Raw genomic sequence first — 21,756 nt, forward strand, 5'->3', positions numbered from 1 at the left:
CGCCACACACGGGCTCCGCAGCTGGCGTGACCAGGGAGCGCGCGCCCTTAGGGAGTCCTGGCTGAGGTGCGGGAATGATGCGCTACCCGGCCCCGCCTCCATCAAGGAAAACAAAGCTAAGACGAGCGCGGGGAAAGCCGAGGCCAGAAGGGCAGAGCAGGGCCCGTGTGGGAGAAGCCGGATGCTTCACTGGACCACGGGAAGGCGCAGAAAACCGTGTCTCGGTGCACCCACGCGGGGCCCACAGATGTCCACGCCAGTGTGTGTGGCTCCAAACACAAACCAGCGCTGACCCACCCGGTGGGAGCCAGAAGCCAGGGCCCCTCGCTTCCCGCTGCAGCCCAGCACACGGTGCAGACGGGGGTGGGGGGGTGGGGGGGCTCCAGGTGTCCTTGGCCATCGGCCCGGGCGGCAGAGTAGAGCACACACGCTCCGCCTGAGCACCTGCCCCCGATCCAGCTGCAGGAACACGTCCAGTTGCTTATGCCACCGTTTATCAGCGTTCTCCTAAAGCTTCTTACAGTTTGCATGAGACACGGGTCCTTTGGAGTTAAGTCTATCTGTTCACTCAGGGACAGCACCGAGGAGACGTGACACGCACTGTGGTCGGCGCCACAAAGGCAAAGGTGACCTGCATCGCCCACGCTCGGTCAAAGGGCAGCTCTCCCCTCAGCACCCTGACTTCACACCTCCAGGAAGGAACCAGAAATAGAAGAACAAACCGAGCCCAACGTGAGCGGAAGGACGGAGATAATGAAGAACAGGGCAGAAATAAACGTGCCAGAAACCAGAGAAGTGACAGGAAATACCTACGAAACGGAAGCTGGTTTCCTGGAAAGGTAAATAAAACTGGCCCACGTCAGCTCGCAGAGCAAGGAAGGACCCAAACAAAGTCGCAGACGGCCAGGGACACGCCACCTGACACCACAAACGCAGAGAAGCAACAAGGGCCCGCCACCAGACTTGGGGATCCACGCGAGATGGAGAAACTGCCGGAAACGCACAGGCTCCCAGGACGGAGTCACGAGGAGAGACCCTGGATGAGCGGGGAGACGCCCCACAAGGGAAAGCCCAGGACCAGCTGGTTCCGCGGGGGCACCTGCCAAACAATTAAGTGAGAATGAACACCAATCCCTCTCAGAGCCTCCCCCGCAGGTAAAGAGGACAGAGCCTTCCCCAGCCACGGGGGCCGGCATCCCCGGTGCCACAGCCAGAAGAGCACGGCAGGACGGGAAAGCCGCAGACCAGTGTCCCTGATGTGTGTAAACGTGGAAGTCCTCGCAAAACCCCAGCCCCTCAAATCCTGCAACACAGTACAAAGGACCTCGCACCATGACCAGCTGGGGTTTCCCCGGACGCACGGTTGCTCCAACATGTGCCCACCAATAAATGGGCTCCCGCACATCGAAAGAATGGAAGGTAGAGGTCACATGGTCACCTCAACGGACGCAGAAAAAGCACCTGACAACCTTCCACCTCCCCTTACGGCAGGGCTCTCAGCAAGGCCGGCCCAGAAGTCACACGCTGAGTGGGAGGAGGGCGTTCTCATGACCGCCCTCAGCGCAGCTACCCCGCCACCAGCACGGTGCCGCAGACGCCCGCCCCCTGGGCTGCGTTCCCGTCACACACGTGACAGCGGGGCGGGGGCGCCCTGGGAGGACATGCATGTCCACAGCCCCGATGAGTGGGGAAGGGCTCATGGGTGTGCACCTCTCCCAGCCTGCGGGTCGGGCACATGGGACGCGCCCCTGTCAGGAGGTTTAAGGAGACCGAGGTGAGCGTAAGTCGATCGTCTTCTGCCAGGGGTCGGTCTCGGCCAAGGGATAAGGCGACTGCCTCACAACAGAGCACAAATTACTGCGGACTCGCGCCCCACCACACACGCACTCTATAACAGGCACCAAACGTGGACCCGCGGGCGCCCTGGGCCCCGGCACGGGCCTGACTGCACAGCGAGCAGCTGCACATCCCATGCAGCCAGTGTCCCCTCCGCCGCGTGACACCGGGCCGGGTCCGTGAGCGCCTCACCCCCCTGCCAGCACGCGGCCGTCACTCCGAGAGGCCTGCGGGGCTGATCCCAGGACAAACAGCGTGGGGAGAGGGCCACGCAGATGGGCCAGTGCAGGGAAAAGGCAGGGAGAACACGCCAGCCAGGCCGGGAGGGAGGCCGTCACTGTCCCCATGAGGGCGGGACATCCCGAGCTGCGGACCCACCCCACACCGAGCCCAAGGATGCCGCGGCACGGAGCTCGCGGCCCCGTCCACGTGTCCCAGCACCTTTGCCACGCCTCACGCGGTTACTTTCTAATTCAAATAAAACCCGACTCCCTGTAACTTTCACGTGACTGTCCTCTGGCACCTTGGGTTTCAGAAAATAAATTCAGTTCCACGTCCAAAAGCAGCCCGACACGAGATCGCTCCCCACCTCCAGATCTCGTCCCCGCCCCCAGGTGCCCGAAGCCACAGGTCTGGGGGGACCGCGGGACCCACGCAGGGATGTGCGCGGGCTGACGTGTCTCCCTCCCCCACAGGGGGACCCCAGCACCCTATCAGCCTCTCTGGCCTGGACACCTCATCAACTACGAAGAGATGCGGTCCCCCTGCCCCTCCGCCGCTCCCCACCTGGAAGAGAGCGCATGCAGCCTGGCCAGGGCCACGTCCCTCCCGGGTGAGACCAGCGGCCGCAGCGGCGGCTCCGATGGTGTCCAGTCGCGGACCTCGCTCCACACACAGGAAGTGCCTCTCAGGGGTCCTCAGAGATGAAGGCTGTCGATGGACAGGTCCAAGTCCCCAGGCGTCAAACACCACGCACCTCCCACGTGGGCGCAGCGCCCCGGGCCTCTGCGGAGCTCCCAGGGGGGTGCCGGCGAGCCGTGTTCCTCGTGTCCCACAGGCCTGTGTGCCAAGCGTGCTGCCAGGGGCAGCACAGAGACCACCACGCGGAGGCCAGCACGCGGAGGCTGTGTGTGCTGCGGCCACGTCCCGCTAAGAGGAGGCTCCTGGGTTAACGACGTCTTAGAACAAAGATGGTCAGGACGAGTCGAGACACCCACATCACGTCTCATACAGATTCCGTTCTTCAGCTCCTCCCGCACTCCTGGTTGCAGTGACAGACTTCAATCCCTGAGTCCAGGCGCGTTTTGTTTGTGGCAGATTCTAAGGTGGGTTCGTTCAGTGCCCTCTGTCCTCAGCCGGCCCCTGGCCACAAGCCCAAAGCCCTGGGAGAGGAAGGAAAAGAGGGCCGTGGGGCCACACGGGGTCAGGCTCATCAGCTCGGGGATCGGGGCTCTAGGAGCCCCGGCTGACTCAAGCCGGCTGCCAAGAGCCAGGTACCGGACGTGGGGCGGGCCAGGCTCATGGGCCAGAAGGGTCAACTCTGACCACGCGTGACAAATGCCACCGGGACCGGGGATCCCAGCGTGAGCCGGAGGCCATCCTCCAACACAGAACCCCTTGCTTTGCTGGAGAAGTTCAGGCCAACAGAACTCCTTTGTTCTGGCCCGAGTCCTGCAGGCCGTGGCCAGCCTCCCCCACAGCCACCGCACACACACGCCCCGATGACAACACGCAGACAGTTCCCACACGCTTCTTAAGCAGCGAGACACAACAGGGCGTGAATTATTATGCAATAACTCATGCCTGGAAGCAATTGCAGACACAAAAGTCGAAGGATTCATCATTATCATATATTCGGTTCTATTTTTCTTTTTCATGCTATAAAAAATCATGTCTAAATCTCCTAAAACCATCATCGCTACATCAAAAAGTGAATTGGGCTATCAACTTTGACAGTTAAAAAAAAAAACCGCAACTGAACAGAAAAAAATGAGTTCTTCACTTCAGGTTTGGGCTCCGTTCCTGGAAGATGACAATAAAGACCCTGTTTCTGCTGCGGCTTTAAAACAAAAAGCAGAGTGGGCGCTGCTGGTGCAAAGGCCTGCGGAAGCCCAGGGCGCAGGCACCGTGACCTCGAGGACCACGGCCTGGAGGACGCGCCGGTCACGGCCCCGCAGCTCTGCATCTCGGCCAGGATCATCACTCAGGAAGCCTGTGAAGCTCCTACTGTGTGCTAAGGACTCAGCCATCAGCAAGAGCACCTGCGTCCCCTGGGGGTGCAGCCGCAGAGGTGCAGCTCCTGGCCTTGAGGGGGCAGGTACAGGGCACAGAAGCGCCCTCTGGGCACCAAATACCATGGATGCCTGGCCCTGCCCCTCCTGCTGTGGGGGGTGGGGGTCACTAACTCCCTAGATCCTGGGTGACTGCGGCAGGACCAGGACTCGCCCCACTGCCCTGGCTCCCCCCTCCCCCAACACACACTGAGCTGTGCATCTGCACCAGGCGGTGGCTCAGGCCCCAGGGGGCTTCACATCACTTAGATGGAGCAACGCCCGAGCCCACGGGGACAGAATACAGGTGAGACTGCGCTCCACACCCCCACAGAGCAAACGCCCACACACAGGACAGGGCCACAGCCAGGCCCTGCGTGGCCTTCGCTCTGTTCCCCAAAAGCGAGGCCACAAACACCTCTGCTGCTCACGGTGCGCGGGGGCTTTAGCAGGAGTGTCGGCGGGGTCCCTTCCTCCACCGTGGACACACCCGTGGCTCCGTCCCTCCCCCCAACGGAGGTCGGAGGCCAAGGGGCTGCAGTCCCGGCTGCAGTGTCATCACGAGGGGCCCTCTGTCCCCGGCAAGAGGCCTTACAGGCCGTGCGGGCTCCGGTGGCTCCCAGAGGCGCCCCAGCCACAGCCTGTCCCCCACGGCCCCATTCCTGGGAAGCTAATGATGGCCCCGGGCCAGCTGGAGGGACATGCTTGTTACCGCGGACGGAGGCTGGGCCCCGCTGGGGGACTCATTAGTGGGCAGAGCAGTGACACCGGACATGCGATTCAAAGTCAAACCTGCCTCACAGAGGAGCCCCCCACCCCACTCGACCCAGGGTCCCCGCCCCGCCCAGACATGCCCGGCTCCCCAGAAGCCTAGTGCTGGGGACAGAGCCCCGGGACCTGCCCGCACCCCGGTCCCCGGCGTCCGCCCACAGAACCCCCAGCTGCCGTGCTCCCCACTAGGCCGGGGCTGATCTCCGAGCCGCGGGCGACTGGAAGGCCACCGCTGTGAAGGGAGCGCTGGGTGGTGGTGCTGGGGGCGGAACCGAAGCTCCGGGACTCGGCTCGTCCGGACGCCCCAGCGCTCAAACCTGCACTCTCCGCGTAGGTCTGGCTGTTACGACAGCGCCGGCGCGCTGTCGGGCACACGGCCCCTCCCCGCAGGCAGCTGGCGAGGCTCCCCCGCGTGGCTCCTCCGGACGCCACGTGCCCAGAACTGCCGTGACTCAGCTCCGAGCCCCTACTCGGGCAGCAGAGCCCCCAGCATGGCTGCAGCTCCTGGCCACTGGCCTTGAACGCTTCTAACAAGCAGCTGGTCACTGCAGGCCGCACGAGCGTCCTGGCCATTTCCTGAATGAAGCACCGAAGCAGCCCCAAAGCCAGGCCGCGCCAGCCCGCGGGCACCGCGCAGACGTTCACACACCAGCACGCGCTGCATCGGGAGGGACGGACTGTCTGTTCCAACAGCCGGCGGAGACAGCCGGACGCAGAGCCAAGGGCACGCCCCGCACCGGGCTGTGACGGCCTCACGGAGGAGCTGCCCCGGGTGTGGGCGGGAGAAACCAGGAATGACGGGCGGGGCCTGATCTCCCACCCCTGCACGAAGCCCGGGAGGGCGGCTGTCCGCCCCCCCCCCCCCCCCCCCCCCCCCCCGTGAGCCGGCGACCTCTCCCTTCTGTCCCAGGGGCGCGCGCTGCTCTGTGCAGCTTCCTGTGCGGCCTGGCCCACCCATTGCCAGATGCCCACCAGATGCGGCGACTCCGCGCCTCCCCCGCGAAGAAGCTGAGCCCCGGCGGTCCTTGGATGTGGCTGGGCAGAGGAGCAACGCTTGTCACTTGAAGGCCCCCTGGGCTGTGACACAATCCAGGGACAGGTGACCATGGACCCTAACAATGGTGGCGTCACCTGGGCTGGGCACGTGGCATTGGGGGAGTTGGGGTGTTGGGCTCCTTTCCCCACACCTGCCGACCAGCAGTGTGCTGACCAGTCCCAAGTCCTGCCCTGCGCTGGCCGGGATGGAGCGCCCCATTTCAGGGGTGACGGCCACCTTCTCTCATTTCCTCCTTCAATCCTGGCGAGCGCCCTGACCAGCGGCTCGGTGGATTGGGCATTGTCCCAAAAGGTCGCTGGTTCCACAGTGCGTTAGCGGGGGCACCAGGATTCCATTTCCCAGACGAGGAGACCTGGGAGTCTCCTGAGAAATGCCGGGCTTGCTTGATTGAAAGGCAGGTTCTGGCCCGTCAGCGCGGCTGCATCGGAACCTCTAGGCTCTGCACTTTCTGGGGAATCCTGGTCCCAGGAGCTCTGCTGAGCCAACGGGTTTGGGAGGAGCGTGCCTCAGGCTTCCATTCCCGGTCGGCTCGCCTCCAAGTGCCCGCTTTCCTGGGCGTTACGGAAGCCCTGTGCCCGCACCCCAACCCGCACGCTGAAGCGCTGGTGGCGGGTGACGAGGCCAGGGGGTGGAGCTCTCCAGGTAGATTAGTGCCCGCTAAGGGCCACCAGGGGCGCGGGCGCCTGCCGCTGTGAGGACACGGCCTGGAAGTGCCCGCGGCAGGACCCCACCTGCTGGCGCCCTGACCTCGCACTTGGAGGCGGTGAGACATCGACGTGTTCCTTCAGCCGCCGGCCCCTAGCCCATTACGGCAGCTGGAACTGAGCAGACATGGGAGGCTCCCCTGTGTCCTGGCCCCCGGGGCGCTGACAGGTCTCTCGGCCCTCCCTGCCCAGCTGCCTGCAGGCCGACCCCACCTGTGGGCCAAGCCAACATTTCAAACTCATTGTGCCCAAACCTGAATTAGAGACCCCCACCCTCCACTCCAGGCAGCCACCGCCGTAAGGAACGACTCCTCCCTCCTCCGCGCCACCCTGTGAGACACCCTGTCCACTGCGTTATGACAGAAACCCTGCTCCTCAATCATGCAGGCTCACCAGCTCGCTGGTGGCAAATCTGCTCTGACCTCTGTGTCCTGAGGTCCTGGCTGCCTCCTGCCTCATTTGGTCCCCTCCCTCACTGGGTCACAGGCAGGACAGCAGGACAGAGCTTCTGAACCACCAGAGGCCATGCCTCTCCCATAGGCCCCCTCCCTCCCCTCCCCCAGAGCCCACCTGTCCTCCCCTCCCCTAGAGGCCCCCACTCTGCTCCACAAAACCCAGTATGTGCCACAGATACTCGGGGACCACAACCGGCCACTCAGAGTGAGTCATGTTCCAGAAGGAAGCCTCTTGAAGGAAGAACCGAACCTGACAGCCACTTAGGGGTGGTGAGCAATGCCATCCAGTGCCCCACTCTCAAGGAGCAGGACACAGGGACCCCACTGCAGGCGCGGCCCCTGCAGGGACCTGGCAGGGGGGTCACGTGGACCCTGGGTGCACCGCTCACTGCCCACGGCCCAGAAAGGACCGATGGACCCACAGGACGAGCAACGGGCCTGAGGCCGCGTGATCAGTGTTTCAGAGTCCCCGGGGACGGGGGTGGACACAGTGACACGGGGTCTCAGCAGGTGAGAGCACTGGTGCCCTCAGGTGACAAGGAGCTGCATCTCCAGTGCCATCGGCATAACGGGAGGGGACACAGTGCAGGGGACGTTGTGCCAAGGCCGACGGAGGTGCCTGGTCACCAGCACGGGCAGGGCGCCCGGACGGGGCCACCCTGACGCCAGGGCCGAGCACGGCAGACGGCCGGAGGCGCAGCTCCCGCGAGCTCCGTGACAGAGCGGGCCCTGGGGGCCTGTGTCCCCGTTCCCCCCCCCCCCCCCCCCCCCCCCGGCCAGGACAGAGAGGAGACCAGGCGAGGACGGTCGGGGCCAGAGTTCCAGAAGGGATGAGCCAGGAGCCCAAGTGGCATGACGGCCTCGCTTATTTATTTCGCTTTTCACCTCAAAAGAAAGAGGAGTTAATATCACGAAAGCAAAGATGTTTTTGAAATGAAACAAACCGCCAACGTCCTTAACAGAGAGAAGAGAAAGGGACAGACCGGGCTCCCGGGGTCACGGGGCAGCGTCCGGAGGCCGAGGGGCCCTGCTCGCGAGAGGACGGCCGGGTCAGCTGTGCGGCAGCCCCGCACCGGCACGTTTACACTGCACGTGCGCACCGTCCATGTGTGTGTGGGGGGCACTGCTGGGGGCCGGGTGGGTCACAGCAGGATGTGGTACTTCAGCGCCCGGGGCACCCTGTTGACCACCAGCCTCCCGTCATAGCTCAGGGAGGCGAAGAGCCAGGGGTCGGCCGAGGACCACTCCACGGCGTACACGCTGTCCTCGTGCTCCTCGTACGTGGCGATGACGCCGTCCTGCGGGGGCTCCTGGCTCCTGCAAGGACCAGAGACGGGCGTGAGCGCGTCAGGGCCTCAGGCTTCTCATCTGCGTGATGGGAGACGCGCTGGACCTCCGCCGGCCGTTGGATCCTTGTGGCGACCGCGGGGGCATCGGGCACCCCACGCTAGCGCCCCGCACCCCCCGTTTCCTCTGGGCCTGGGTGGTGGGTGCTGGTGATCTATGAGGGGCTCCTGGGTCAGGGGGTGACCAGAAATATCCAGGGCACCGAAAGGATGATGTAAAAATGAGAAGACCCTGCCCGTGCCGTCTGAGCAGAAGGGACCCTGGGGACCGGCTGTGCAGCCCCTCCGTGCATGGAGCAGCCTGCGGGGACAAGCTGCTGGTCCTCGCCCTGGATGGCATGGTGCCCTCATTTAGGACGCTGCCCCACGTCACCCCCTTTAAAGCTTTCCTTCTCCGGGAACCGTGACCAGATGACACCCACCACACCCACGGGTGCTTTCCGTCCTTGGGGCCGACACCCAGCCCCTGTGCAGGCACCTGCCACCCCGGCACAGACGTCTTTGGCTCTTTCTCCCCTTTTCACAGAAACCGATGGAGCACCCACAGTGCCGACGCTCCTGGGTTCTCCGCGGGAAGACACTTCCCTCCGGGACACCCTGCCCTGCCCTTGCATCCTGCCCAGTACTCAGCACACAGCCCGGCTCCCGGGGGCGGACCTGCCAGCAGGCACCTGCGGTTCCATTAGACACCAGGGCAAGTCCTGGCAGGGATTCTGACCGTCCTGGCAGTCCCATCAGACGGGGACAGACCACGCGAGCAGGACTGCAGGATGTCATGGGGACACCAGGCGCTATCACGGCTCCTGGAAGAGCTGCCAGCCAGCAGCTCCCCTTCCTTCCCAACACGCTTCTCCTCGGCTGCTGCGTGGACAGCAGGGTGCCCGTGAACCCCACAGGTGCCAGTCGGGGGCCAGCCAGCTGCTCCCAACAGAGCCAGGGCGTGGACGCCTGCCTGGCCGTGAGCAGAGGGCCAGTGATGAGCACCAGGCGCAGCCGCACGGGGGTGACGGACAGATGCAGACCACGGTGATCGTGTCTCTGTCCTGTTTCCACGTGAAGGGACAGCCAGCAGACTTGAGAGAGACCCCTCAGGAGACCCACCCATGACCAAGGGCCCAGGGCGGCGTTGCCGCCTCATGCAGCTGTCTCTGGCTGAGCTCGGAGGTGGGAGAGGAGCCAGACCACAGAATGTGGGTCTTGAAACAGAGGGACCAACCCCACTGGGTTTTAGGGCTCAGACTCCGACTTAAGAACCGTCCTCCTCTGGGCCTGGGAGACGGGGCCTCCACGGTCACGTCTGAATCCTGCTCACTCACAACCCCGGTGCAGCTGCCCACAGGGAAGGAACCTGATCCAGAGGCAAGAGGGTCCCTTTCACACGTGCACGGCTGACAAGGGACATGATCCCCATCCATCTCTCCTGCGCAGAGGCTGCAGCCCCGCACGGGCTGGCCGCACTCACATGAACCCACAGGGTGACCCGCAGGGGCCTGGACCCAGGAGCCCGTGTGTCTCAGGGGCGGGGCCCCGATGTGGAGTAGGTGCCACAGCCCCACTCGGAACTACACACGACAGCCAGAAAGGACACGGAGGAAGGGCTCTCACAGAGACACCACTGATGTTTACGTGTGCGGACCAGTAACGGTTTTAAAGTCACATGTAAGGAAATAAAGACATGGACGTAGGGACGTCCTCACGTCCACACCGGGAGGCACGCGCCAGCCTGAGCCAGCCCTGCCCGTCCTGGGGGCGCATGGCATGACCTCCAGAACTGTGGCCCCAGCGGCTGCAGCAGGGCTCCCACCCCAGCCACGAGCCAGACATGGCTGACTCGAACCACAGGACCCAGAGACGCTTAGGGGGAGGGGAGAGGGAGAGGGAGTCCCCACCGCACCCAGAGCGCATACTTGTCTTCCGGACGGCGCTCCTCCTGGTCACTCAGGTCATCGTCATCCGCCAGGTGGCCGAAGGGCTCGGACGAGATGGACACCATGTTGGAGAGGATGACCCTGCTGTCGCTGCTGCCCGTGAGGACGAGCTGGTCGTGGGAGTGGTTATAGCGGACGTTCCACACCCTGGGAGCAAGGAGCGGGCGGTCACGGGCTGGGGCCCTCCCGCCGGGAACCCCAAGTTGCCGGGTCGGAGGGGCAGGCTTGTTGGTGCTTCTCTGAGCCCATCTCTTAAATCCCAACAACAACAGAGACGAGGCCCAGCAGTGGGAGCGGAAGGCCCGGGACTGCACACAGCTCCCGAAAATCCCGCAGCCAAACCACAGGGCACTGACCCACGAGCAGCAGCCTCAGGAGGGGTGAGGTGCCCCCGACAGAGGCGAGGGTGCTGGGAGGGCTGAGCGCCCAGCGTGCCGGGCGGCTGCCGGCCGGTCCAGGCAGCGGAGAGCGCCCGTCAGCCCGCACGCAGCACCAGGCGCTTCTCACGCAGCGGTCCTACGGCCACTTACTGACTCTGCTAACACTGCGCACGAGTGTCCTGGGCTTTGCAGTTTCCTGGCTGCAGAAACAACACGGCTTCCGGTAACTGACTGAAAGGATTCAGAGACGGAGACCACAGAGCGTCCACGCTCCGGGGATGGGCCCCAGCCTAAGCGAGGGCTCCTCACAGCAGCTGGGCCCTCACTCTCCCAGATGCTCCCCCCGCGTGACACACAAGCAGGCACGCGCGTGCGCACAGGCTTTATCTGAATGAAAACCGCTGCTGCCAGCGCAGCGCCGGGCCCTCTGGTCTCACCGACTCACCCGCGGCCCACGTCCCGACGCGCTGCGGCGCAGGGCGGCCCTGGGCACGCGCCGGCCGTGCACACAGCGACCCGGCCCTGGCACAGAGCCCTGGGCCCCGGCACGGATCCCTCCCAGCGGGCGCGTGGGGCTGCCTAGCGCCCCGCGCAGCCAACAGTGCGCCAACAGCTGCGCACGTTCACGCCTGCATGTCTGAACCGCACGTTCCCGGAGAACACAGAGCCTGCGTTCTCGCCCCTTCCTACGTTTATAATAAACACAAACACCCAGACTCGGAATCAGCGTTTCTTCAGAAAAACAGGACTGGGTTGACTCAGTTGTTCACGGCACACACACTAAGCTGGTCTGTGCCTTTCCAGATGGTGACGTAATTAGCAAAGTAAACGACGTGACCCTCCCCGCCAGCCAGCACGCGAGCTGCCCCTACCAGTGGGAGTGCTCCTCCAGGGTCTTCACGGGCGCGGCGACGCTGCGGGTGTCCCAGAACTTGACCTTGCAGTCGTCCCCGCAGCTCGCCAGGTAGTACTGCTTGTTGGGGTTGAAGTCCAGGTCCCGCACCAGCTGCCCGTGGGCGTTCTCGATGCAGTAGATCTGGCTGAGGGAGAGAGGCACGGACGTGGGGATCAGGCGGGGACGGCCGGACTCCTGGACCCGCAGTGTCCCACTGCCACCCAGGGCTCGGGGCACCCGCCTGGGGCTCCCGCTCCAGGAGGCCAGGCCGCTCCGGAAGTGGCTGTGAACACCAGGGAGCCTGGCGCCCACCCGTGCCTCCCGCAGCGGTGACGCAGGCTGTGGCTTCCCTAGCAGCACACACGGAAGTGACGCAGGTCCATGGGTGTCAAATGTGACATGGAACCCTGGGAATGAGAGCAGCCAGAGGGCCTGGCCTGCCCTGAGGAAGCGAGGACAGGCTTTGGGAGGGACATTGGACACGTGACTGGACGGACGACGTGCGGGTGGGGAGGCAGAGTGCACCGTGGTCGCGATCGGGAGAGTCGGAGGAGCGAGCGCAATGACAGACACAAGCCAGCGCTGCCGCAGCCGGGCGTGTCCACTCTCCACACACACCACTCGCTGCCGACGCCGCGGGGCCTTCGCCAGGGGCCCGCACAGCCCGCTCCCCCGCACCCAGAGCCACAGGCGGGGACAAGGACGGGCACACACGCCTGCCGCCCTGACTCCTACGGCTCCGGGCTGCTCCTCACAAGGTCTGGAACCAGACTGTGCCTCCACTGTGGGAGCCCCAAACGACGGGCGCGTGGGCGGGCGCGGCGGGACAGCGGCCGGACCTGAAGGCCGGTGCCCAGTCAGCAGAGGGCGAGGCCTCTGCCAGGCCCGCGGTCCAGCCCTGTCCCCTGCGCCCCTGCTGTGCACGCTGCCCGCTCCGCTCCCAGCGCGGGCTGTGCCTGCCTCTGTCCCGCAGCCCAGCGTCCTTCACTCCCCGGCTCCGGGGCCGGTGAACGCCTGGAGCGCCCTCCTCGTCCCTGTCCTCCACGCGTCTGCAGACCCGCACTGGGGGCTTCGCGCTCCTCTGTTCTCCCGGGCAGATGAACTCAGTCCCTGCACCTCGTCCTCCAGGCTGGATCTTCTGGCCCTAAACCATCTGTAACGCTTGAAGCAGGTCACATCTGCACCTTTCCGACGTGCTAGTGTTTTTTCCGAAAATGAGATGCCTTAAGCCCGGACGCCATCCAAGTGAAACCGGCAATGTATAAAATTAGAGACCTGAACTGGGCGGACAGTCACGCATGCACGAGGCGTTTCCTGGGGCTTCCTACATGCGGCGGTGGCGTTAATTTCAGTACAGAGCACAGCACACTGTTAACACACACAGGGCACCCTCCAGGCTCACTGACAACCAAAGCTGTTTGCAGAAGACGTGCTGGTCAGAGAGGAGCCGCGTGTCCCCGTAGCTGCTCATCGCCCCAAAGGGCCGGCGCGGCAGAGGCGGGAAACGCAGGACGTCGCCCCCCGAAGCCACGCCTGCCAGGTGTGTCTGGGGTCTGCACTGTCGCTCTTGGGGCACCTGGCCCTCAGACCCGAGTGTCTGCCCTCGTTAGAGGACAATGACGACGGAGGAGGAAAGGCTGCCAGGTCCGGGTCAGGACAGCGAACGTACTGTGGGCAGACGTGCACCGGCCGCCAGTAGCCGCTGCCCCCTCACTGGCCCGAGGGCACAGAGGGGCCATGGGACTTGACTTAAAGCTGCACCCCCTCCCTGGAAGGCAACGCAAGTTACTTTTCGACGCAGCCTTTGCAGCTCAGTGATAGATGACAGGAGCCGGGGGCAGGCTGTGTCGCAGAGGCTGCAGGGCTGTCGCCATGACAACAGCGAGCACACCTGCGCCCCTCTGCCTGTCAAACCCCAGGCTCTCCCGTCTGTCCCAGGAGAGCCGCCGGCTGCCGCACAGCGTGACGGAAATGGCCACCTCGCACCTCCCGAGTGCCGACAGCGCCCCATGCTTCACCAGGGGCCACCGTGTCCACTCGGGGTCTCCACGCATGGACCCGAGTGGGCGGTGACGCAGGAGCCCGACCTGCATCTCCTCGTAAATTGCCGGCACTCAGGACGCCCCCGTGGAGCACCGAACAGCCAACCGAGCCCCAACGGGACGCGGCCACATGGGAGGGGGGACAAAACGAGACAGACGCCGTGCACCCCGGACACACCTGGCTCAGGAGGGCCCGCGGGGGTGAAGGGGCCGGAGAGGAGCCCAGGCGCCTGGCACCCCTGGGCCCGCACCCGTCACTGACCTCATGCTGCGCGTGTCCCAGCCCCGGACGGCAGTGTCGCTCGCGGTGGCCACCTGGGTGCAGCCGTGGTGGGGGCTCCACCGCCCCGACGTGAACTTCAGCTGCCCCTTCCCCTCCAGGGAGGCCGAGCTGGCCAGCTGCAAATGAAGACACTTGAGCTCGTTTCGGGAGATGCAAGAGGACATCTCCTATCACAGGACAGCAGTGGAAATGATTACTGAAAACAATTAGGAAACCCGGTCTTTGTTTGCTTCCCTGAAAAGGCAAGAGTATTTGAACCCGGCCAGGCCCTCGGGGTGTGAGGACCTCTCGCCGCACTGGACCTGCTCCAAGGTCTTGGGCACCATGCTGCAGGGAAGGAGCGCACCCGGGTCCCCGCAGGTTCATGACGACGTCCCGCTCTGGTGGGGGTGCCGACTGTGGGGGCGGCTGTGCGCGTGGGGGCTGGCGGGAAACGGGAAATCTCTGTACCATCCCCGCGGTTCCACCGTGTCCCTGAAGCTGCTCCAAAAAATCAATTTATTTAGAACTTCTAAAAATTTTGCTCTGCAAAAGACCCCGTAGAAGGATGAAAGGACGAGAGAAGGGCCACAAAAAGGAGCCCCGGGCGACGGGGACGTCCTCTCTGCGAGGGGCTCTGACCAGAGGCCGGGAAGACCCCTTCCACCCACGCCTGCTCGTGCAGCTGCACCGCGCTGAGAGGGAGGCTGGTGACCGGATCCGCGTCCTGGGCCGCGTCCCCGCAGGGGGACCAGGCACGCCCGAGATGATGAGGACGGCGCGGGAGCCAGACGAGAGCGCAGCCTCCGTCCGGTGGGCCCCTCGCCCCTGGCCAGCCGGTGGAAGCAGCGGGGCCCGCTGGGACCAGCCTGGCAGCTCGGACCTGAGGTCCAGACGTTAGGCCCAGAGCGGGAGAGAGACGTCCTCTGCCTGCCCTGCCCTCTGGGCCCCGTCTCCGGAACAGGAAGCCAAGTGTAGGTAGTGGGGGTGGAGGGGGGAGCAGTGACCGAAATTTCTAAAAGCACACGGTGCCCTTGAAGCGCATTCTCTTCCTTCAAAGAGGTGCTGCTGCACGGAAGTGCTTCAGGCCCGGGACCCTGAGCACGTGCCGCCGGATTCTTGCTCGGAGGCTCCCACACCGACGCAGGGATGGGGAGGGGCAGCGGGTCTCACGGCTGCCGCTTCCTTAGGCTCCCCCGCCCGCCGCACCTTGAAGGGGCTATTTATTTCCACAGCCAGTGAAAGCTGCTGGAGCCCAGAGATGAACGAGCACCGATCGAAATGGGGGGAGGGGGGCGCCCCCTCTGCCTTCGTCGGGGTCTGGGACCCCCGCAGACCCGCCCCCAGGCCTCCCCTGGGCTCTCGCTAATGATTATAAATGGCAAAGAACCTCTGGTTTAATTGCAAAGGGTAATGATGCAGCAAGCCTGAGATTAGATCCCCCACACAAGGCAATATCCTCAAACAATAAAAAAAATTGAGGAGCTGGGTGTGAAGACGGCCAGATCGATCAGAGGGTCTCAGGATGAAACGCCATGGCCGGGGTCACCAAGTGATATTGACAGAGAGCTGACGGCGGACGGAAGAGGGGCCGAGAAAACTAAATGGTCTCTGCAGAAAACAGGCTCCACCACAGAATCACCTCAAGGACAGAGGGTCTGGAGATGTGCGCTGGGGTGGGGGCAGCTGCCGGGTTCCGGTGGGGTGCGGGGGACCCCCTCCTGCAGGACGGCCCAGCCGGGCTGCACTCACCCCCTCCCAGACCAGCCGCCGGGCTCCACACCCCGCTCGCCCCACGCCTTCCGCCAGGGGAGCCTCCTGTCCCCCGGCTGCCAGTCCTGGGAACAGCGACTGCCCTGCAGCTGGGAGAGAGGGACGGAAAAGCAGGCCCCCGCCTCTGACCCAGACGCCCCAGCGAGCCCCCGAGGGTGGGGCGTGGCGCCTCCACTCCAGACCAGGCGGCCGCAGGAGCCAGTCCCGGGCACTGGGCTTCCTGCAAGGGTCCCGTTTCACCTGCCACTGCGTGTGCGGGGGCCGCGTGCTCCGCAACAGAGAGGTCTCGTTTTTCTTCAGTAAAAAGTGATTTTTCCCCTTAAACATTACCTACACGTACAGAAAACAGGACAGCTCTTAATTCCACTTGGAGGCCATGAGACTCCCTTCCAATCACGGGTTTTAAAACGTTAACAAACGCTTCATATGTTAAAAAGCCCGAGTCTGTGTCACATATTGGTAACAATCAATCACTACTCCTGCCCCCTCTTCAACCCGGGGGGCAGGGGTGACGGAAGGATCTACGGCCACGGTGGCACCACGAGGGGAGGGGCAGCAAGCAGCACAGGCCCCAGCACCGCGGGCGCAGCCCTGCGCGGGGCCCCTGCCCTCGGTGCCCCGTTTCCTGCGGCAGCCTGGCCCCCCACCCGAGTGAGGAGGTGAGAGCCTTCATCACCGCAAAGTCCTCGTTCTCTAACGTTGTTATTGTGACAGAAACAAACACAATGGAACTGTGAACACAGGTAAAAATCACACTGTAAAGGAGGACGTTTTAAGGAACCAAACAGGAACATCCATACACCAGTCGGCAGACTGCTTCTCTACGGAAGACCAAGCATGGAAAGCGAAGATTATCTGAAAGAGAACTGGTTGCAAGAGCCGGTGCTCAGCAGGAAGCAGGTCCGAGGGGCGGCATCTCCTGGTTGGAAAGCGTGAGGACCAGCCGCCCCGCCCATGGAGACCGACCGCTGAGTGGGCCCGGTGGCCCCTTTCCCGTGTGCACAGGAGCCGCGGCCTGTCTGACAGCCCATGCCCTGAGCCCAGGGCACGCGTGGGAGGGGAGGGAGGCATGCTGGCTGGAAGGTCCCAGTCACAGCCAAGTTGCTGCCACAGCGCACGCGTGGGCTGGAGAAACGCTGGTCAGCACCATGAATCACTGCCTTTCGCCAAACGGACTGAGAAGCCATTCGTTAAGACAGTCCACTTGGAACGGAAGCAGCACTCTCAGCCCTCCCACTGCCCCTGCGGGCAGGTTACGACAAGGGGGCGTTCTGTCCACACTCCGGGCTCCGCCCGCACCTGCACCTGGCCCGGAGGCCCCACACAGCGCGCCTCTCACCCAACGCGGCCAATCACTCAGTCCTTTCATCGGTAATTCAACCCGCTCATCAGTCATTTCATAATCGATGTCAACATTCTAAACACATATGCGTCAAGAGGTATATTCTCAATCCAGCCAAAAGCCCAATTAAAAACAACCAGAAGCTGAAAACTAAGTCCTGTTACGTACCACGGCCTGACGGGAGCTCTCCTGCAGGTCCCACAGCAGGATGTGGTTGTCCGCCAGCGAGATGGCTCTCCTCCCGTCTCCCGTGGGCTCCCACACGACACTGAGGGCAGAAGGAGCAAATGTGAGCATGGACCGGAGATCGCCAAACGTGGGCTAAGAGCCCCGTCCCGCGCCTGCCGTGAACCAGCGGGGCCCCATCCCAGCCATCGCGTGGGCGGGTTGATCTGGAACAGAAGCAGCTCAGTGCGGGTGCCCTGTGTACCTGCTGGGCACGGACCTCTGTTCCCGTTCACCTGCTGCTAGGACGCTGGGCTCTGGGGGACTGGGTGAGGGGAGGTGGTGAGGATGGGCCCGTGGGGGACGCCTTTGTATAGACTGGCCCCCAGCCCTGGTCCCGCCCCCTCCCTGTGAGCACGCAGCGGGGCACCGTCTGTCACTGGAAGATGCCCTCGCCAGAGGACGTGCCCACGCCGGCCAAAACTGAGAGAAAGAAACATTTCTGCTGTTTAAGCAAGCGCCTTGCCATGGTGCTGGCTACGTCAGCCGAGCTGCCTGAGACCCTCAGCAACCCGTGCTCCCAGTGACTGACCAGACCAAGAGCGGAGCCCTGCTGGCCAGTGAGACGGGAAGGCGCCTGCGGCTGGGTCCCCAGGAGACAGACGGGTGCTGGTTTGGAACCTCCTGCAGCTGTCCCCAGTGCATGGCCAGCACCAGCAGAGGCGGGGCGCCAAGCTCAGCCTGCCCACCGGGATCTCAGGCCCTGCCCCGCGGTCCCGTCAACCTGAGTCACAGTCTCCCATGACTCGCAGCCATGATGTCCTGATGCCACACACATGTGAATGACCAAGGCCAAACATCACAGTGCCTCTGGGGGCAGCCATGAGCGGAGAACTGTCCAGTCCGGTCACTAGGACGGATTTCCATCCTTCCTGATGAAGCCCATCAAGTGCTTAAAAGGGGAAGATCTCAGGCCACAGGCTCTAACACACACACTGACGATGCTGGCGAGGACACACAGGCCATTTCCTCTTCACCCAGACCAGGATGGCGGGGGGGAGGGGGGGGGCACACGAGGCCCCGCCCTCCCAGTGGCTTTTCCAGGCTGCCAACTCGAAGCCAGTCTTGCTCCTTCACAGTCAGGAGATGCGCAGGAGGCCGCTGACTGTGACCCAGGCCCATCGCTCTCTCCGCAAGAGCTCACTGTGCTTTTGCTAATAACCACCACTGGGAATGCGTGGTTATCAGCAAAATGGAAGCGGGCCAGCAAGGAGACGTGGCCGGCAGTGTGGTTCTGAAGTCCGTGCTGCTGTGGCTAAGGTCACATCCAGTGCTGATCTTGAAGACACTGGAGGGCAAGAGGCTCAAAATGCTCTCAGCATCCTGTTCTCACCGACCTGGGTCGAGTCCAGACAGCTGGCCATGGAAGCCGAAGGGGACGGAGGGATAGGGTAAACCATGGCCCTGTCCCAGGGAGACGTGCTCACCTGCTGGGGCTGCCGCCAGAGCATCGCAGGCCCAGGCTCCATCAGTGGACAGTCCCCCATGGCCTGGAGGCTGCGGTCCAAACTCTGGTGCCAGGCTAATTGGGCTGTGGAGAGGACACCTCCCGGGCCACAGACGGCTGGCCCTGCTGCCCCTGCGATAAGGCCACCAATTCCATTGTGGGGGCCCCATCCCCATGGCCTACTCACCCCCCAAATGCCCCACCTCCCAATACCAACACCCTGGAGATGATGGCTCCCACACGCGCAGCTCAGGGGAGGGACAGAAAACACAGTACGACACTAGCTGTTAGGGCAACACCCTCCGACCGAGTGATTGGGTAACTAACCCTCACACCTGACACGCGTCCCCGCCTGCAACAGACACAACTGGGACAGGGCGTCTGCCCGGCCACAGCGAGGAACACAGTGACGGGCACTGCCCAGCGGTCGTCATCCCGCAAGACTACAGCCTGCGAGGACACTGTCACCACACAGACACGCGGACCTTGAACAGGAACTCCAGTGCCAGACTCCCAGGGAAGTCGCAGATCACAGACTAGACTCGGCCACGGAGGTGCAAGGATCAGCACCGCATGATGAAGCGGAGCAGACACGCGGACCCAGGACATGGCCTCGGGTGCCGGCAACGCCGACAGCAGCTCCCCCGCCGGGTCAGAGGCTGCGCAGGGCAGACCCACTCTAGCGCAACGCTCTGACCTCCTCCAGTGACTGGCCATGCTCAGGGTGCGCCGCACCGCAGGAGTCCTTGCTTGGGAACGAGAAGCAAGAGTGAGGAATTCCAGGTCCGAGTGGGGACCTGCATGAAAAACGAGGCCACCTTCACACGCGCTCAGTTAGCCGTAGGCGCGTTAGGACTTCGGAAACAGCCACAGCCTGAACACGAGAGAAGCCGTCAAGGCCCGTGAGCAGTCAGGCCCACACAGTAACACGTGCGGCTTACTGTAGGTTTTAAGTCGCTGCACACAAGCGTCCTTGCCCGTTCATGCTGCTTCCACTTCTAACTGTGGGCTGACTTCTGAGTCCACAAGGGAACAACACCGTGGATCACGAGAGGAGAGAGGCTGCCTCAAGCAGGAATACGCGCCACGGGGCAGGCTGTAAAACCCGATCACAGGAGGGCGGGTGGGCGGCCGGGAGGGGACGGGGGGGCCGTGTCCAGTGGAGCCTGCGGAGCCTCAGGAAAGCACCGACTGTCGGCCTGGAAACGCTGTGGTCTGTCTGCTGTACACGCTAATTAAGAAGTAGCAAATATCAGAGTGTGTTTTCAAAAACTTTCCACCCCAGTTTTTTAAAGTTTTGATGTTTAACTTCAATAAAACTCAGTAATTAAGAAAACTTAAATTATTCAAAGGTAATTTTTAAGATTTCAGGTGGGGAAGTTCTAAGTACAGTCAAAGATCTGAAAACCAGCGCCGAGTTCACCTGTGAGAAAACACTGGACCACGTGGCATTATGTCCTCCGCAGGGAGCCGGCGGCGGAGTCACCGCGCCCCGTGCAGCACCACGTTCCCACGGAAGCAGGAAGAGGCGAACACTGAAAGTTACATGAGTTTCTCGGCAGCTCCTCTGACACAGAGGCCAATGCCTCGCACCCTGAAGCAGGCGGGCAGCGTCCCTGGCCCACCACCCAAATCCCACAGGCCCCTACGGCTGCAGCACACACCCCAAGGAAAGGGACCGTGGGGCAGGGCCTGAGACCCCAGCACTGACAGACCCCCTCCCTCCACTCCCACAGGGTGGAGAGGTCATGTCCCTGAGCCACAGCAGACACTCCAGGGCACCAGCAGCACGCGACAGCCTGGGACACGCGAGAGCACTGACAGCAAGTCCAGCCTGCTCTCCACAGTCAGGTGCACACGGTGGCCCCAGTATGTTCCAGAGCATCTCTGATGTGGACTGGGGCGCTGAACGTCAATGCCAGATGCCCATGACAACTGGTTTCCCAATTCCCCTCATTTCTGTTTGCTTAGCAAGTGGCAGACATGCATGTTTGCATGGGGATCAATTCCAAACTTGTAGAGAATCTAAACCGATTCACACGCTCACTCTAGAAACCAAATCCAACAGCAAGAGGATGCTACGAGGAAGCAGCGTGCTCCCAAGAACATTCTTCCTGAGACGCGACCACAGGCAATTAATGATGCCTTCTCCCTGCGGCTTAAAGAAAACGGGTCACCTTGGTCTAGTTCTGTTCCAGGAGAGGGGGCGCAAGGGTCCCCTGCAGGAACCTGCGGCTCACTGGCCCTCCCCTCTCCTTATTCAACAGAACTTGTATGTGCCTGTGAGGGCCAAGGGATGTGTTTCTCGGAGAGAAGGCTGATGCTTCTCAGTAATGTTATCAGAGGACACAATCAAACGAATTTCAAGTGGCTGTAGAAGTAACTTTTTATATCTAAAAAGAAAAATTATAGAATTGTTCCAAAAGAACCAAAAAGCCTGAAGAACACAGGAGGGAACACTGGTCTGCTTCAGAGAACAACGGCTTGGGGCCCCGGGAGGCGACGGTTTCAGGACACGCTTCCCAACGTTCCTCAGGGAGCAAAGTCTCTGCCACGTCTGGGTGTCGCAGGGCGCCTGACCTGGTTCTAACGACGGCAGAGAGCACAGGGAGCCGGGGGAGCGCGGGGTCCTAGGAGCCTCCTGCACCGAGACCACGGGCAGCCGGCCATGCAGACGCCAAGGCCCCCGGCCACTCACAGGCTGGGCACCGGGGGCCCGCCTTCCGAGGAAGACGCATCCTTGCTGTGGTCTGCGGAACCCCCCACCCAAAAAGCCTCCCTGAGTTTCTAGAAAACAGTCACGAGGGGTGACGCACTCAGAACAACAGCAGGCAATTCCCTAAGCAGCCGTGGGTCTGGGGTGGCCGGATGTCCAGGAGAGGAGGGGCGGGGCCCAGAGAGGCTGCCCCGGGCTCCGGGCACAAGGACTTCGGGCTCCCTGTGCCCCAGGGAGTCAGTGCTGGGGGAGGCTGCTCCCCCGCAGGCCCGGGCCCGGCGCTGGGAAGACAGGCCATCAGATGCCG

The 21,756-nt window shown here is 63.2% G+C and overlaps 1 protein-coding gene across 3 annotated transcripts in view; it reads right to left on the reverse strand.

Moving 5' to 3' along the window:
- Window positions 1–8,205: 8,205 nt before the first annotated feature.
- Window positions 8,206–21,756, reverse strand: part of EIPR1 (EARP complex and GARP complex interacting protein 1) — a 69,228-nt gene continuing 55,677 nt past the window's right edge. For 2 of the 3 annotated variants that reach the window (XM_090280872.1, XM_090280871.1), the window contains 5 exons: window positions 17,230–17,329; window positions 13,947–14,083; window positions 11,620–11,787; window positions 10,347–10,514; window positions 8,206–8,410 (listed from right to left, as the gene is read on the reverse strand). In XM_090280872.1, coding sequence (XP_090136998.1) covers window positions 8,236–8,410; window positions 10,347–10,514; window positions 11,620–11,787; window positions 13,947–14,083; window positions 17,230–17,329 — 748 coding nt within the window. In that variant the 3' untranslated portion in view covers window positions 8,206–8,235. The remainder of the gene's footprint in view (window positions 8,411–10,346; window positions 10,515–11,619; window positions 11,788–13,946; window positions 14,084–17,229; window positions 17,330–21,756) is intronic. The other variant, XM_090280873.1, reaches the window with a different exon arrangement.

This window comes from Furipterus horrens, unplaced genomic scaffold, assembly GCF_987537825.1.
Source record: "Furipterus horrens unplaced genomic scaffold, mFurHor1.1.pri manual_scaffold_6, whole genome shotgun sequence".
In the NCBI taxonomy this organism is placed as follows: domain Eukaryota; kingdom Metazoa; phylum Chordata; class Mammalia; order Chiroptera; family Furipteridae; genus Furipterus; species Furipterus horrens.